Source organism: Sus scrofa, chromosome 1 (assembly GCF_054392235.1).
Source record: "Sus scrofa isolate SSC_HxYL_T2T_F1_AM1 chromosome 1, Sscrofa_HxYL_maternal_Yorkshire_Landrace_v2.0, whole genome shotgun sequence".
Classification (NCBI taxonomy): Eukaryota; Metazoa; Chordata; class Mammalia; order Artiodactyla; family Suidae; genus Sus; species Sus scrofa.
The window spans coordinates 25391468-25406061 of record NC_139383.1 but is presented as its reverse complement, the minus strand read 5'-3'; the positions used below and the strand labels follow the sequence as shown (position 1 = coordinate 25406061).

General features: G+C 43.8%; 1 protein-coding gene across 5 annotated transcripts in view; it reads left to right on the top strand.

Annotated features, from left to right (window-relative positions):
• The first annotated feature begins 4236 nt into the window (after window positions 1-4236).
• HECA (hdc homolog, cell cycle regulator) overlaps window positions 4237-14594 on the top strand; it is a 47627-nt gene continuing 37269 nt past the window's right edge. Inside the window, exon 1 of one of the 5 annotated variants that reach the window (XM_021087304.2) lies at window positions 4237-4755. In XM_021087304.2, coding sequence (XP_020942963.1) covers window positions 4494-4755 — 262 coding nt within the window. In that variant the 5' untranslated portion in view covers window positions 4237-4493. Of the gene's footprint in view, window positions 4756-4830; window positions 5274-10040; window positions 10156-14594 lie in introns of those variants that run through there. The other 4 variants (XR_014839487.1, XM_085015779.1, XR_014839490.1 and 1 more) reach the window with 4 other exon arrangements.

The following is a 14594-nucleotide window of genomic DNA, read 5'->3' as shown; positions in this document are numbered from 1 at the left end:
CTGGGAATAGTCTAATGGAAGAGCAAATCAAGGACATTTAACAACCATATTATTATTTGCATTAGTATTCCATTTTTATCAACGTTTTTTGTAATCACAATTATCATTACTCCTCAAAGTAAGCCTTTGGCAGAAGAGAAGTTATTTCCAGAGGAAGAAACTGATACAAAGAGATAACATACATTGTTCAAGGTATAATTCCTTGAAGTGACTTCAGTAGATCGTGTCAATTCTGGCCCAAAGGAATTAATTCACCCTAGGAGTTCAGCAGATAGACACAAATTTTAAACAAAAAAATGAAACAAATCAAGAACATTGAAACAATAACCACTTATTCCCATCCAGCTCTAAAGATTAGTTTGTCCCTTTTCTCAAGGGTGTAAATTGTTTACTTTTGATGACCTTGATCTGTTGCTTTAATTTTGCAAAGAACTGGGTGTTGGAGTGAGTGATGAAATTTGGGGGGAAGGAAACCTTGGGTAGAGGTACAATTTTTTGTGAAGTTTATTTCAGAGCACATGAGTTAATCAGGAAAATTAAAGAAAGAGAAGCCATATGTGGATATGATTGAGATAGAGTAGGACAATTACACAGGTAGTTGTAGAAGTTCCAGTAGGGGACCATAGAGGACAACCTAGGGAACTTTGGGAGACCATTGTAAGTTAATGATCACTCAAGAAAGCTATCAGAATGTTGTGCAGCTAAGCAGCCTTGCTTAACTATAAAACCATAAATAAAAGCACAAGATATGTGCCAGGTCATTAAGTGAAAGATAAAATGAGGCCTGCATTCAGTTTAGCAAGATACTGATCCTTAGGACCAAGGACAGGAATTTAAGGGAAAGATGACATTCCAAAACAGGAGACCCTCATTATACGGAAACCTGAAATGATTCAACATATGCTGGCACATGTTACCACCCTTCTGCTGATTTGAATAAGCACCATGACAGTCCTCGTTTGACATCATAGGGTCAATTTACCTGATATGAAGGAGGAGCTAATGATGTAAGCCTGATGTCTACTTGCAAAATGAGGAAGAAGGCAGTCTTTTCTGACTTCCCCACTTTTCTTGGATTGTAAAAATGTAGTCCACCTAATGCTCAGGACAGAGCCTCCTTGCCTGACTGCTTGCATCCCTCACAAGCATCCTATCTTAATAAATCTATTTCTTACCTATCACTTTGCCTCTTGCTGAATTCCTTTTGCGCTGAGACACAAAGAACATGAGCCTCAGTAAGTCCAGACACCAGGTGAGTGATTCTAATTAAAAAAAAAAAAAAAAAAAAAAAAGCAGGTTGAAGTCCCTACTTTGGCTGGCTGGCTTCAAGCCCCAGAACATGGGTTCAAGTTCCAGTCTGGAGATGGGCTGGGTTTGAGTCAGAGATGTTTCGGTTTCAGATCCCTAGAGCACAGTGGCTTTCTCGGTTTCCTAAAGCTCTTCATGCTCCCTCTGGAAGCATCTGAGGGGAAGGCTTTGTGTCATCTCTGCCTTCTTTTACTCTTTAGGCTGTTCTCTTTCTTTTTCTTCCTTCCTCCCTCCCACCCTCCCTCTCTCTCTTTCCTTCAGAAATGCTGGTGAAAAGGGCTAGAACAGCAGGATTCCTGTGAAATTCCACACGTTGTATGGAAATAGAAAACGGAATCCTTTAACCATACCTAAATTTTATTTTTAACATCTTGATTTTAGTATATTTTTTTGGTAGCAATAAAATCGGAACTGTGGCCTGTGTGACAAATTTGACTAAGGCTGAAAACAAGCAAGGTTGAGCATTAAAGAAGTGGCTCAGCTTCTTCCTCCTTTTCATTTCGTTTCAGTTTGAATGAGAAGGAGGTACCTCACACAATGAGCAAGAACAGCAACTGGCTGGGAGTCTGTGTGCTTTGAGCCAATTGTGATATTTTTGTGGGAAAGTTTCCAATTCTAAAGTCTCAGTTCTGTAGAGGTGGGAGGCAGCTGGTGTGAATGTCTGTCTGCAGGGTACATGCTCGATTACTGAGATCCAATATGGCATGACAGCAATGTGCTTATTCAAGAAAATCATTATCTCGATGTTTCTGTACTTCAATCTAAATCTTCTTCATCTTCGCCACTTATTAAAAAAAAAAAGGCAAAGAAAAAAAAAGGAAAGCCAAAGCCAGAGTCACCAAAATATTATGACACCGCTCTAGGGAGAGATATCATAATGAAATTAATCTATGTCCAATGGGCCACATTAACTCACTGTCTTCCTCCACAGCTCTACCATCCTCCCCCTGAAGTCTCCATTTAATTAACTACCACCATCCTTTCCTCCAGTGTTCAGAATTTCTTGACTTATCTCTCTCCTTCATCCCTCACATCCAAGTGGCCACCAAATCCTGCTGCATCTACCTTTAATGCAATTGTCCATTTACTTATTCATGTGTTTGTCCTGCGTTTATTAAATACCCACCGTACTCCATGCACTGTGTTAGGCGCCAAGGATACCATGCCACCTAAGACAGTTTCTGCCATCGTAGAGCTTATAGTCTTGTGGAGGCCTAGACGAGATAAGTAAACAGACAAATTCAATACTGTGTGTGCAAGCTCTTGCAGGGGGTAAGGTGCAGGGAGCCCATGGGAACCAATCTAGCTTTGGGTTGTCAGCGAAGACTTCCTAGAAAACTGATGGCTTAGTTGACACTTTAAGCTTCAGAAAAATGTAGCCCGAAGAAGAGTGCTTTAGACATTCTCATTTAACAAAATTTTATTGAACACTAACTGTGAGTCAGGCTTTATTCTAGACTCTGCAGAGTCAGAAAGATAGACAAACCTGGCTATCCTAATGCTTAGGGGAGTTGAGATGGGGAAGGAAGAGATATAAAAATATAGGCACAAAATATCTATTGTAACTGTGAATATGGCACTGTAAAGGGTTACTTTCCTGTAAAAAAAAAAAAAAAATTAAGGAATTAAAAGATTCGTCACTGTCCTCCTGAAAAGTCCAACCAGCAATTGCTCCTGAGTGTCTAGTGCTCTTCCTTGCAGTTCCAGGCTCTGCTGTGGACTCTGCAATGAATGCCCAGAGTTCCCCATCAGAATCTCCCCATTAGGTGAGGACAGGGAGGGAAGTCCCTGCCTGACTCTTTATGCTTCAGAACACACCCCAAGAGTCTTTGCTGGAGTGCTGGGCTAGTTAAGGGAGATCATACTATACAGGAGAACTGTAAATTGTCAACTAACACAGTGTTCCCTCCATAGTTCATGGGGAAAGAATTTATACGTCCAACAAATATATGCTAGCTGTCCTTTGAGGTGCCCAAGACAGATAAAATCTCCCACCTATAGAGCTTTCTTCTCCCACCTATGGAGCTTTCATTTGAGTGAGAAGGTGATAGGAAATAATGTACATTGACAATGTAATTAGAGACGAGTGAGGAAAATAAACAGGGTGATGCTTCTGATAACTCTTCTGCAGAGGGGTCTCAGTTATATCATCCTGAAGGAAGTGATGTGTTTAAGCTGGGACCTGAGGAAGGAGCTAGTCTTGGAAAAGGCAGAAAAAGAGATCATATGAAACTTTTCCCAGGTTCCCTGTCCAAGTCACTGTCTTGTCACAGGTGTCACCTTCTAATCTCCACCTGCTCATAGCAGTGGCCACTTATCTTTCAGGACAACTCAGTCCTATCCACAGGGACTGAATTTCCCTCCCAGGCAAGGTCTGCTTCTTAGTCACAGTCAACGTTTAGTTTCATCCCTGAATGCTGGGTCTTGTTTGAATGGGCTGTTTTACCACTAGGCTGCTTTGGCCTTCCATTCAGGGATTCTGCTGTTCTTCCCCATTGTCTAGGAATTCGACCCTATTTCTTTGTTACTGAATCTAAGATTGTTTTTAATGGCAAACCGTTTTGATGGATGATTAATCCGAAATCCTTTATTTTCCAGTTTTTTTCTGGTCACCTGCCTATTTTTTCCAGTACCATATTGTTCTAAGCCTCAATTGCATGAAGGTCAGGAGGCCATCTAGTAGCTTTAGACGCCCCCAAATTGGCAATGGGGCCCATTTCAGGAAAGGGAGTCCGTAGAGGCCCTCGAGTGTGGGCGCCCAGATGACGTCACTTGAAGGTGGCTGGCTCTGTGCGGGGCGTGACGTCATGCGGGCGGGCTCGGCCGCCGTGAGGTCACCTGGTGGGCGCGGCCAGGCCGAATCCCCAGTGTCGTCACGGGCAGGGGCGGGGCCAGAGCGTGTCAGCGAAGCCGAATCAAAACAAGCCCGAGACCCGCCTTTTCCCTCCGGCTCTGGAGCGTCTCGCTCGCGCTCCGAGCCCGCGGCGCCCGCGCGGCTGCGAGCCTCGAGTGGCTGCGTCCCGGCTCCAGGAAGCCGGGGAGGGCGCGGCGGCCGGGATGGCGCGGCGCGGGCCGCGCGACTGGACGGGAGCCTGAGGAGCCGCCGGCCCGCGCCCTCGGTCCTCGGCCTCCCGGCACCGCGGGGAGCCGCCTTCGCCGCTGCGGGGCACCTGGACGCTCGCGAGATGCCCAACCCCAAAAACAGTAAAGGCGGCCGCAAAAACAAGCGCGCCAACAGCAGCGGGGACGAGCAGGAAAATGGAGCCGGGGCCCTGGCAGCGGCGGGCGCGGCGGCCGGGGGGGCCCTGGCGGCAGCGGCCGGCTGCGGAGCGGCCGCTGCTGGCGCGCCGGGCACCGTGGGCGCCGCGGGCGCGGGAGGCGCGGGGCCGGGCGCCGCCAACGCCGCAGCCGCCGCGGGGGCTGCAGCCGCCGGAGAAGCCAAGAACGGTAAGACGGGGCCGGCGGTGCGAGCGCCAACTTCCTCCCCGACGGGGACGGCGCGGCGGTGGGGCCCTGGGTGGCGCGGGCGATGCGTGGACAATGCGAGAGTCAGGAAGTGCTCACCCCGCCCCTCCGCCCCGCCGCGGCTGCCCCTTCCCGGTCCCCACGCCCGGCGGTGGCGATCGATCGGCGGCCACAGGTCAGTGTCCGCGGGGCGCACGAATCGCGCGCCCCGGGCAGCCTGAGTCGCAGACCCGGAGGGGCGCCCGGGTGCCGGACTGAGGCGCCGTACCCCTCGGGCCCTGCCCATCGTGCCCGCGCTGGCAAAGCCATGTGTGTGCCCCGGGCTGGGGGTAAGAAAGAAGGAAGGAAGTGCCCAAGTTGAGAAGAATGATCCGATTGAAAACTTAGGCACCAGTTCATTTTTCCCTGCGCTCCCCTCACCCACCCGCCTTCCCCACCCACCGAATGAAGAAGAGCTTCAAATCCCTGCAAATCGAGGCTTGCTGTGTCGATTGCCACAGGTGAAGAGGCCCCGAGACATTTTTACTGTAGGGTGTGTGTGTGCGTGCGTGTGTGTGTGTGTGTGTGTGTGTGTCGCTGGGTGGGGGTGCTCTTTAATTCTCTTGCTCACTTGAGGAAGGAAGAGAATCTGAACTTGACTTCCGTTCTCAGCCCGGGAGTTTAAAAAAAAAAAAATCATCCTCTGGTTAATTCTGCTTCGCATTTTCAGAAGGAAGCCTAATAATCTTAGGTTGTGCCTGAATGCACCTTTTAAAGGGGCACTTAAGGAGTAGAGAAGATGTGACAGGGTTGTTGTTGTCACTGCAGAGACTTGGTTTTAGTTATAGGGTGCTGAACAAACATTTTCAGACTTGGACAGTTCTTTGAGTTCCTCAGGTCAGGCAGTTTTTCAGGGTTGGGGATACAGGGGTATTTCAATAAGGGGAGATTAGGTTCTTTATATCTGGCTTTTAACATATAATCAGCTTTTAAAGCCATTCTTTATGTAACTTAATTTTTTAAACAGGTTACCTGCACTACTTAGAAGAACCCCACAGTGGTCTGAACATGGAGACATGGAGATTGAAGTGTAGCCTATTAGAAACAGAACCTTAGGCCCCATTGGCTGTATCTCTGCAGTTTTGAAATAGGAAGTCCCCCCCTCACCCTCCAGGAACAAATTTATGTCATTTGTGAATTGTTGAAAACACTGCTTTGGGCCAGACCGTCTTTTCCACAGTCTTTTGTGTACCTTGTACTGAACTTCATTTTGGTATTGATGTGGCAGAGGGGAAAGAAGACAGACAGACTTCTGGCTCAGCTGTTTAGAGTTTTGTCATCTTGGGAAGGACCGCTTTTCTGAACCTCAATTTCCGTACTTGTAAAATTGGAAACAAGGATTACGCTGATTGTATTGATTCCCTCACAGGGTTTCGTGAGGCTCAGAGTGCCCTCCCCACCCCAGTCCCCAGTTCTTGTTTTAAAGGCTTGTTACGTTTGTGACAAGCTTAGTAAAGTTTCTCAAGGAAAGTGATTAGTGAATGATAGTTGCCGTTCTCTCATTCAGAAGATATTAAGCATTTACCGTTTTACAGGTACTGGGTTAAGTGGGTTTTTTTGTTTGTTTTTTTTTGTTTTTGTTTTTGTTCTGTCTTCTTGCTATTTCTTTGGGCCACTCCCGCGGCCTATGGAGGTTCCCAGGCTAGGGGTCGAAGCGGAGCTGTAGCCACTGACCTATGCCAGAGCCACAGCAACTCGGGATCCTAGCCTCGTCTGCAACCTACACCACAGCTCACGGCAACGCCGGATCGTTAACCCACTGAGCAAGGGCAGGGACCGAACCCGCAACCTCATGGTTCCTAGTCGGATTTGTTAACTATTGTGCCACGACGGGAACTCCTGGGTTAAGCATTGAAGGAGAGGTGGCGGTGGAGAAAGAGGACATCATGTCTTCATGGAGCCTGCATTCCTGGTGGTGGTTCTGGCTTACCTGCTGTTTTCTGTCTGGGTGGAAGCTTCCAGGTAACTGTTTCCATTTCTTCCTTCTCTGGAAGATGACACCACTTTAAGGTGGTGGGAAGAAATATTGTTCTTAGACTGGTGGTTTATCCTCATTTGTAAACATGAAGCTGTGGCAATGGCGCCCCTATTACAGCTCTCCTCTGAAGTGGCAGACTCAGGTATATCTAGCAGTTCTGTGTTTATCTGTAAGAAGCTATGTATTTCTGGGGTTTGGAGCTTGTTTTATTACATGACTGGGTGGAAAAAGAGAAGAAATGGGCCAGACATTGCCATAATCATGGTTAGAGAAGTTACAAACTTAAATTCAGCAGTGAATTTTATGACACCAAATTCTTGGTTCTGCCATTGTGTGAAGTCTCAATGAATGATCCACCTTAATTTGAAGGCCGTTTTACTGCCATTGATGATAACGTGAATGATGAAGCCTCCTGTGTGCAAAATTGATAAATAAAGAAATTACAGTTTGTTTTCTTTCATTTAGAGTGGTGCTTTGTAATGTAGGATGGGAGAGGTGGCATTGGTGATTTTTTTCTTTTTTTGGCTTTTTAGGGCCGCACCCGCAGCATATGGGGGTTCCCAGGCTAGGGGTCGAATTGGAGCTATAGTTGCCAGGCCTAGGCCACAACTACAGCAACGTGGAATCAGAGCCGCATCTGCAATCTTCACCACAGCTCACACAGTGCCGAATCCTTAACACACTGAGCAAGGCCAGGGATCAAAGCTGCATCCTGATGGATACTAGTCAGCTTTGTTAACCACTGAAACAACGGGAACTCTGTCATTGGTGAATTTTTTTTTTTTTTTTTTTTTTTTTTTGGTCTTTTTGCTATTTCCTGGGCCGCTCCCCTGGGCGTATGGAGGTTCCCAGGCTAGGGGTCGAAGCGGAGCTGTAGCCCACCGGCCTACACCAGAACCATAGCAACGCAGGATCCGACCTACACCACAGTTCACACAACTCACGGCAACGCCGGATCGTTAACCCACTGAGCAAGGCCAGGGATTGAACCCGCAACCTCATGGTTCCTAGTCGGATTAGTTAACCACTGCGCCATGACGGGAATTCCATTGGTGAATTTTTAAAGAAAGGGTTAACTGGTACAAATTCTCAGAATCAACTGATAAGGCCCAATTATTTTCAGCTTTAAAAATGTCATTAATTGAACTCTAAAAGTATTTTTAAGCATATTCCAATATTTTATTTATTTGTGACATTAGATTTTATGATTGTGAATGTAACACACCAAACAGTTATTTCAAGGGTATAGTAAATTTACATTCTATTAAATTTTTAAATGGTTTCTTCTCCCCGTTCAAGTCAATTTTGACCTACATCTGCAAGCATGCAAGCTTAATGACTTCACCTAAGTTAATAGTATTTATTTGTAGTTGTTTGGTGTTTATGGAATGGTTTTATGTTTTATGGTTCTTGGGCAGCATGGACGACAGAGAAGGGTAATATTAGTTCCTAGTTGTTCACTGTTAGTCAGTAGTTATAAATAACTGCTGAGTCTAAAAAAAAAAGATTTACTGGTTAGGGACAGCTTGGGGAAGCCATGGCATGGTTGTAGTCGAAGAAGTTGAACTAGTTGCAGTTGTGCCTCTTTGAGTAAGTTGAATATTAATTCTAAGGACTTTGTTCCCCTAATAAGAAATTTATTGGTACATTTTTAGATACTTGTTTAAGAAGCTTTTTTTTGTGGGAATTGGAATAAAACATGAGGAAATGCCATCCTCTTCCTACATAGTAAATATCTGTCTGTACATGTTGCAGCATTTTGATTATAGGTGGACAAGATTTTCAGTCATTATTTTTAAGATCTAGTGATCATGTCTAGTAGAGTATTACTACATAGTTTCATTCTGGAATTCTGGTTCCATTAGGCCACTGCTTTTTACTTAAGGCCTAAAAATATATAAACCTTTGGTCATACCGTCTACTTTTTAATGGGCCTGGATCCCAAGTCCTTTTTACAAATTCCTGACTTATGGATGACCATGGTTCACCCCTCCACTCATTCCTGACTGCCACCAGAGCCCCTGGACTGCTGAGTTTGCCTTCATTCATTCAACAGCATTTTTTAGTAGATGGAGTTAGTTTACCCAGTGACTGGCCTTGCATTCAGTAGATCTGGCTCCTCAAATTACTTGCCAAATGATCAATCTGGGGCAAGTCTCTGGGCTTCTCAGACTCAGTTTCTACATATTTAAAATGAGGTTATAGTTCCTACTCATACATCTGTAGTAAGATAGCCATCTCTGTTAACATGCTATTACAAACTTATGCATATATAAAAACAGTGCCTGACTTATGTATTATGAACTTACTAAGGGTTAGCCCCTTAGATTCTGGAAATAGTCTTTGAGATAAAGATGTACCTGCTGGAAGTTTACTGGAGGTGTTCTTGGCATCGTTACTAGTGGGGGAGTGAGGGAAGCAGGAGTAGCACAGGGAGGAGTTGACCAGTGATGCAGTGATAACCAGGAGCTCTGGAGCTGGGATGGTCCTGCAGTTATCTTTCCTTGAGGCTTGAGGGAGCGCCTTAAAAGGCTTCTTCACCTCCATTGACTGGTCATGTGGACATGTGCTGTCCGAAGGAAGAGGGAATGGCCCTGGGGGTGGCACCTCTTAGCTGGAGAGCCCCTGTGGAGAGGAACCCAGCTGAGAGCCTTCAGCTCAGAGTGAAGGAAAGTCTTATTCCCCTAACACTGGTTTCTTCACTTAGACCTTGAGTGCCATTAACCTAAAATGCAGGTGTGGGATAAATAGTTCTAAATCTTCATGGACCAGGCTGGGAGTTAATTAACCTTAATTATATAGTAACATTGTTTTGATGGAAAATGTGATCTGAATTTCATACATCTGCTTACAAGTAGATTTTTGGAGTGCCACCTCTTCCCCATAAACATGAATTGTATTTTTCATGTATTTAGGCCACCAAACTTGTTTTTTTTTTTTTTTTTTTTTTTTTGCTTTTTAGGGCCACACCTGAGGTATATGAAAGTTCCCAGGCTAGGGGTTGAATCGGAGCTACAGCTGCTGGCTTACACCACAGCCACAGCAGTGTGGTATCTGAGCCGTGTCTGCAACCTACACCATGGCTTATGGCAATGCTGGATCCTTAACCCACTGAACAAGGCCAGGGATTGAACCTGCAACCTCGTGGTTCCTAGTCGGATTTGTTTCTGCTACTCCACAATGGAAACTCCTCCAAACACTTTTTATAACCCCAGGTTTGTAGTATACTATAAATAGTTTTTTTTTTTAGGTGTTTACTTGAATGCTTACTACATTTAAATTACCTATATCCATCAGAAGGAAAATGAAGAATGTTTGCCTGCTGTTTATTTTCCAAACCAAGGAATATTTATTGAGGGTCTAAGGTATGTGGAGCATTGTTGTCATCTTGTAATTTTCTTGCCGTATCTAGAAGTTATTTTTTTGTCATGTCTTGAAAAATATCTGCTACTTTTGGATCTTGTCTTTTGAAATCCACTTTTGTAATGGGGATTGATGGAAAATATTGCCTAGTCCATTGAAGAGTCATCTTTTGTACTTTGTATATTATAGTAAGAATTATTCCAAGCTCTGCTAATGGTGTTTTATGCACAGTGCTTACTGTTCTTTTTACTTGTTATAGGACCTGAACTTAACTTCTAGAAACCAAATCTTCAATGTCAGGTCCCATAAGTCAGAGAATATATATCATTCCATAGCGGATTGAAAACAGGAGATAAAGTGGGAAATAGCTTACAGCTTAATCCTTCTGTGAATTTACCTCCGGCTTTTTGCTATACCAATTTAAAGTGTTTGAAGGCATAAAAATGAAATTTCTAGGGGAAAAAATCTGTCATGATTGATTTTGATCACCAGCTCTTTAACATTTTTAAGGGATTGATTTAATAAGAAATTTTTGTTACTTCATTATTTTACCAATAATAAAATGGGAAATGTGAAAAAAAATTTAAAGTAGGTAGGCAGAGTTCTCTTTGACTAGAACGTTAAGCCTATAATTCTGCCACTTAGATCACCATTGTTAACTTTTTTTTTCTTTTCTTTTTATGGCCGCACCTGTGGCATGTGGAAGTTCCCAAGCTAGGTGTCTAATTGGAGCTGCAGCTGCAGGCCTACACCACAGCCATAGCAATGCCAAATCTGAGCCAAATCTGCAGCCTACGTTGCAGCTTGTGGCAACGCAAAATCCTAACCCACTGAGTGAGGCCAGGGATTGAACCTGGATCCTCACGGACACTATGTTGAGTTCTTAACCCATAGAGCCATAATGGGAACTCCACCATTATTAATATTTTGATGTATATTCTTATAGCCTTTTAAGTTTTTTTCTTACAGACTTTTAAAAGTACATATACAGTTTTTGGAAAAAAGGGGGGATCAGATTATATATTTTATAATCTGCTTTTTACATGTATAATGTTTTGATGACATTTTAGTAGAGCAGTAGATACAGGTGCATCACTTTTTTATTAAAGTATAGTTGATTTACAGTGTTGTTCATCACTGTTTTTTGTTTTTTTGTTTTTTGCTTTTTAGGGCCGCACCCGAGGCATATGGAGGTTCTCAGGCTAGGGGACTAATTGGAGCTACAGCTGACAGCCTACACCACAGCCATAGCATTCGGGATCCGAGCCACTTCTGTGACCTACGCCACAGCTCACGGCAACGCCAGATCTTTAAGCCACTGAGTGAGGGCAAGGATTGAACCTGCAACTTCATGGTTCCTAGTCAGATTCACTTCTGCTGCACCACAACGGGAACTCCTTCATCACTGGTTTTTTTTTTTTTTTTTTTTTGCATTCCCCCCCCCCAAACTGTCTCCTTTTGGAAACCATAAGTTTTTCAAAGTCTGTGAGTCAGTATCTATGCTGCAAAGAAGTTCATTGTGTCCTTTTTTCAGATCCCACATGTCAGTGAAAGCATTTGATGTTGGTGTCTCATTGCATGACTGACTTCACTTAGCATGATAATTTCTAGGTCCATCCATGTTGCTAAAAATGCTGGTATTTCGTTCCTTTTAATGGCTGAGTAATATTCCATTGTGTATATGTACCACATCTTCTTGAACCACTCCTCTGTTGATGGACATTTAGGTTGTTTCCATGTCTTGGCTATTGAAAAGAGTGCGGCAATGAACATCGGAGTACATGTGTCTTTTCGAGTCATGGTTTTCTCTGGATAGATGCTCGGGAGTGGGATTGCTGGATCAAAATGTAATCCTATTTTTAGTTTTCTGAGGAATCTCCATACCGTTTTCCAGAGTGGTTGCACCAATTTACATTCCCACCAACAGTGTACTAGGGTTCCTTTTTCTCCACACCCTCTCCAGCACTTACTGTTTATAGATTTTTTGGATGGTGGCCATTCTGGCTGGTGTAAGGTGGTACCTCATAGTAGTTTTGACTTGCATTTCTCTAATGGTGAGTGATGTTGAACATCTCTTCATGTGTTTTTTGGCCATCTGTATTTTTTTTTCCCTTCATCACTGTTTTTAATGATTGCATAATATGCCATCATACATCTGCATCTCAGATAAGCTCATCATTCTGCAGTTGTTTGATTTTTAGGTTCTTATTTGTACATCTCTGGGCGTTACTCATTTACTTCCTTAGGATAAATTCTTACTTGTGGACTTGCTATGTCAAAGGATATGACTTTGAATACATGACGACAGGTTGACCTATGGAAAGGTTATACCATTTTGACTTCACTGTGGTCAGTGCCTTTTACCCACAGCTTCTCCAGTCCCTAGTTCTTGTTATTTTAAAGGTATGCTGGAGAATTGTTGATACCCCCAAATGCATCTACAGTAGGAGGGCCCATTTGGATCAAGAGCCTAGAGTAGTTGCTGCCACGCTTAGGGTGATTTTCTAAGGCAGCATTTATTTCTCCTGGGGACTTCTGTGCTCTTTAGTGATTTAGTGGTTAGCAAGGGTTAAACAAAATACTTAATAGTGGTGAATGATATTTTTGCAGCTGGTGATAGTGAAGATGAAGGCACAGCCCTTTGGAATTCTGTCTGTGCCATTATTCTAATCTTCAGAAGTAAGTCCTGGAATTTTTAAAGTTTTGGTTAAAGAGCATTCTCTTTGAACAGACCTGGGTGAAAACCTAGGTTCCACAACTTATTAGTAAAGTGATTTTGGGGCAAGTAATTTAAACTCTCTCAGACTCCGTTTTCTAAATGCAACTCTTGGAGTGTTTTTGAAGATTAGCAAAAACAGGGAGTTCCCGTTGTGACTCAGTGGTAATGAACTTGACTTGTATCCCTAAGAACATGCGTTCAATCCCTGGTCTTGTTCAGTGGGTTAAGGATCTGGCACTTCTGTAAGCTGTGGTGTAGGTCACAGACATGGCTCGGATCTGGCATTTTGCTGTGGCATAGGCCAGTGGCTACAGCTCACGATTCAACCCCTAGACTGGGAACTTCCATATGCCTCAGGTGTGGTCCTATGGGGGGGAAAAAAAAAAAGACAAAAGATTAAGAAAAACAATGTATGTGAAAGATCTTGGCATGGGCCTGGCAGATGGGCACTGTCAACAATATCTTTTATAAGTTTTGTGATTTGCTCAATTGTATCCAGTAACAAAACTTGTTAAATTATTATGCTGTTGAGAACAGACACTGAGAGACAGTATGATGATGGTGAAGGGTCTGTAGATAAGAATATCAAAAAAGACTGTGGTATCATACAATGTTTTATTCAAGCATTGATTTAACTAAACATGATTTCCTATTCTTCCCACATCATCCCTCTCTGTTCATAATTTACCTAGAAAATGCTGATGATTTAACCAAAAGAAAAAAGTGAAGTGTGAAAATGGTTTCCTCTTCCTTTCTTCATTGATTTATTTATCCCTTGCACATGTATTGAGCTCCTGCTATTTGTCAGGCACTGTCTTGGACTCTGGGATTACAAGGACAGAAGAATTAGGCCCAGGAAGCATATGGTCTAGTTGGGAGTCTTTATAGAAATAAATGCAAGTACGTTATTACTACACAAGGGCGGCTATGGAATAAAGAGGAGCTTGTGAAGTGGTCAAATGCTGGGTTAGACAGATGAGGATTGTATCTGAGGAGATGGGGAAATGAACTGAACACATGGAAGTGAGGAATAGCTGAAAAGGACGGTGGACTCAGGGTGTTCTTGAGAGATCAGCCAGGATTTAATATTATTGAGAATTAAACGAAAGACCTGTCCTCTCTCTAGGCAACAACTAGAAATTTAATTCATTAGCTTTGGGTTCATTTGTTGTTCTTTCACTCCTTTGTCCATCTATGTACTCATGTATTTACTAAACATTTATTATGTGCCTACTGTCTTCTGTGACTACAAGTGTGACACTGAATTATGTTTGGAGGCCTCCAAATCCACATCCCTGCATACTGAGGTGCAGCTGGGACAGAGACCTGTAAACACTGGGAACCCTGGTAGTGTGCTGTGGGTGCCCAGCGGGGAAGAAAAAAACAGTTTGTTTCCTGGAAGAGGGGACATTTGAGCTGAGTCTTGGCAGGAAGAGAAGCAGTTAGCTCTGAAAGCAGAGGCAGGATGTGTCAAACAGGAGGAGGTGGGAAAGTGCCTTGAGTTGGGGTTGCTGCCAGGAGTTTGTGGCTGGTTTGAGGTATGGTGGTAGGACATGAGACTGGAAAGGGAGTGGGCCCAGACAGTCAAATCTAGATGCATTGTAGCCAGTGTAGAACATCTCTAAGATTTGTAAGCAAAGACATGGTCAGCTGAGCCTGCAGAGGGGGAGAGTCATAGGTTGTGGGCAAGCTTGAGAAGTTAGTTATTGTATACTTTAACAG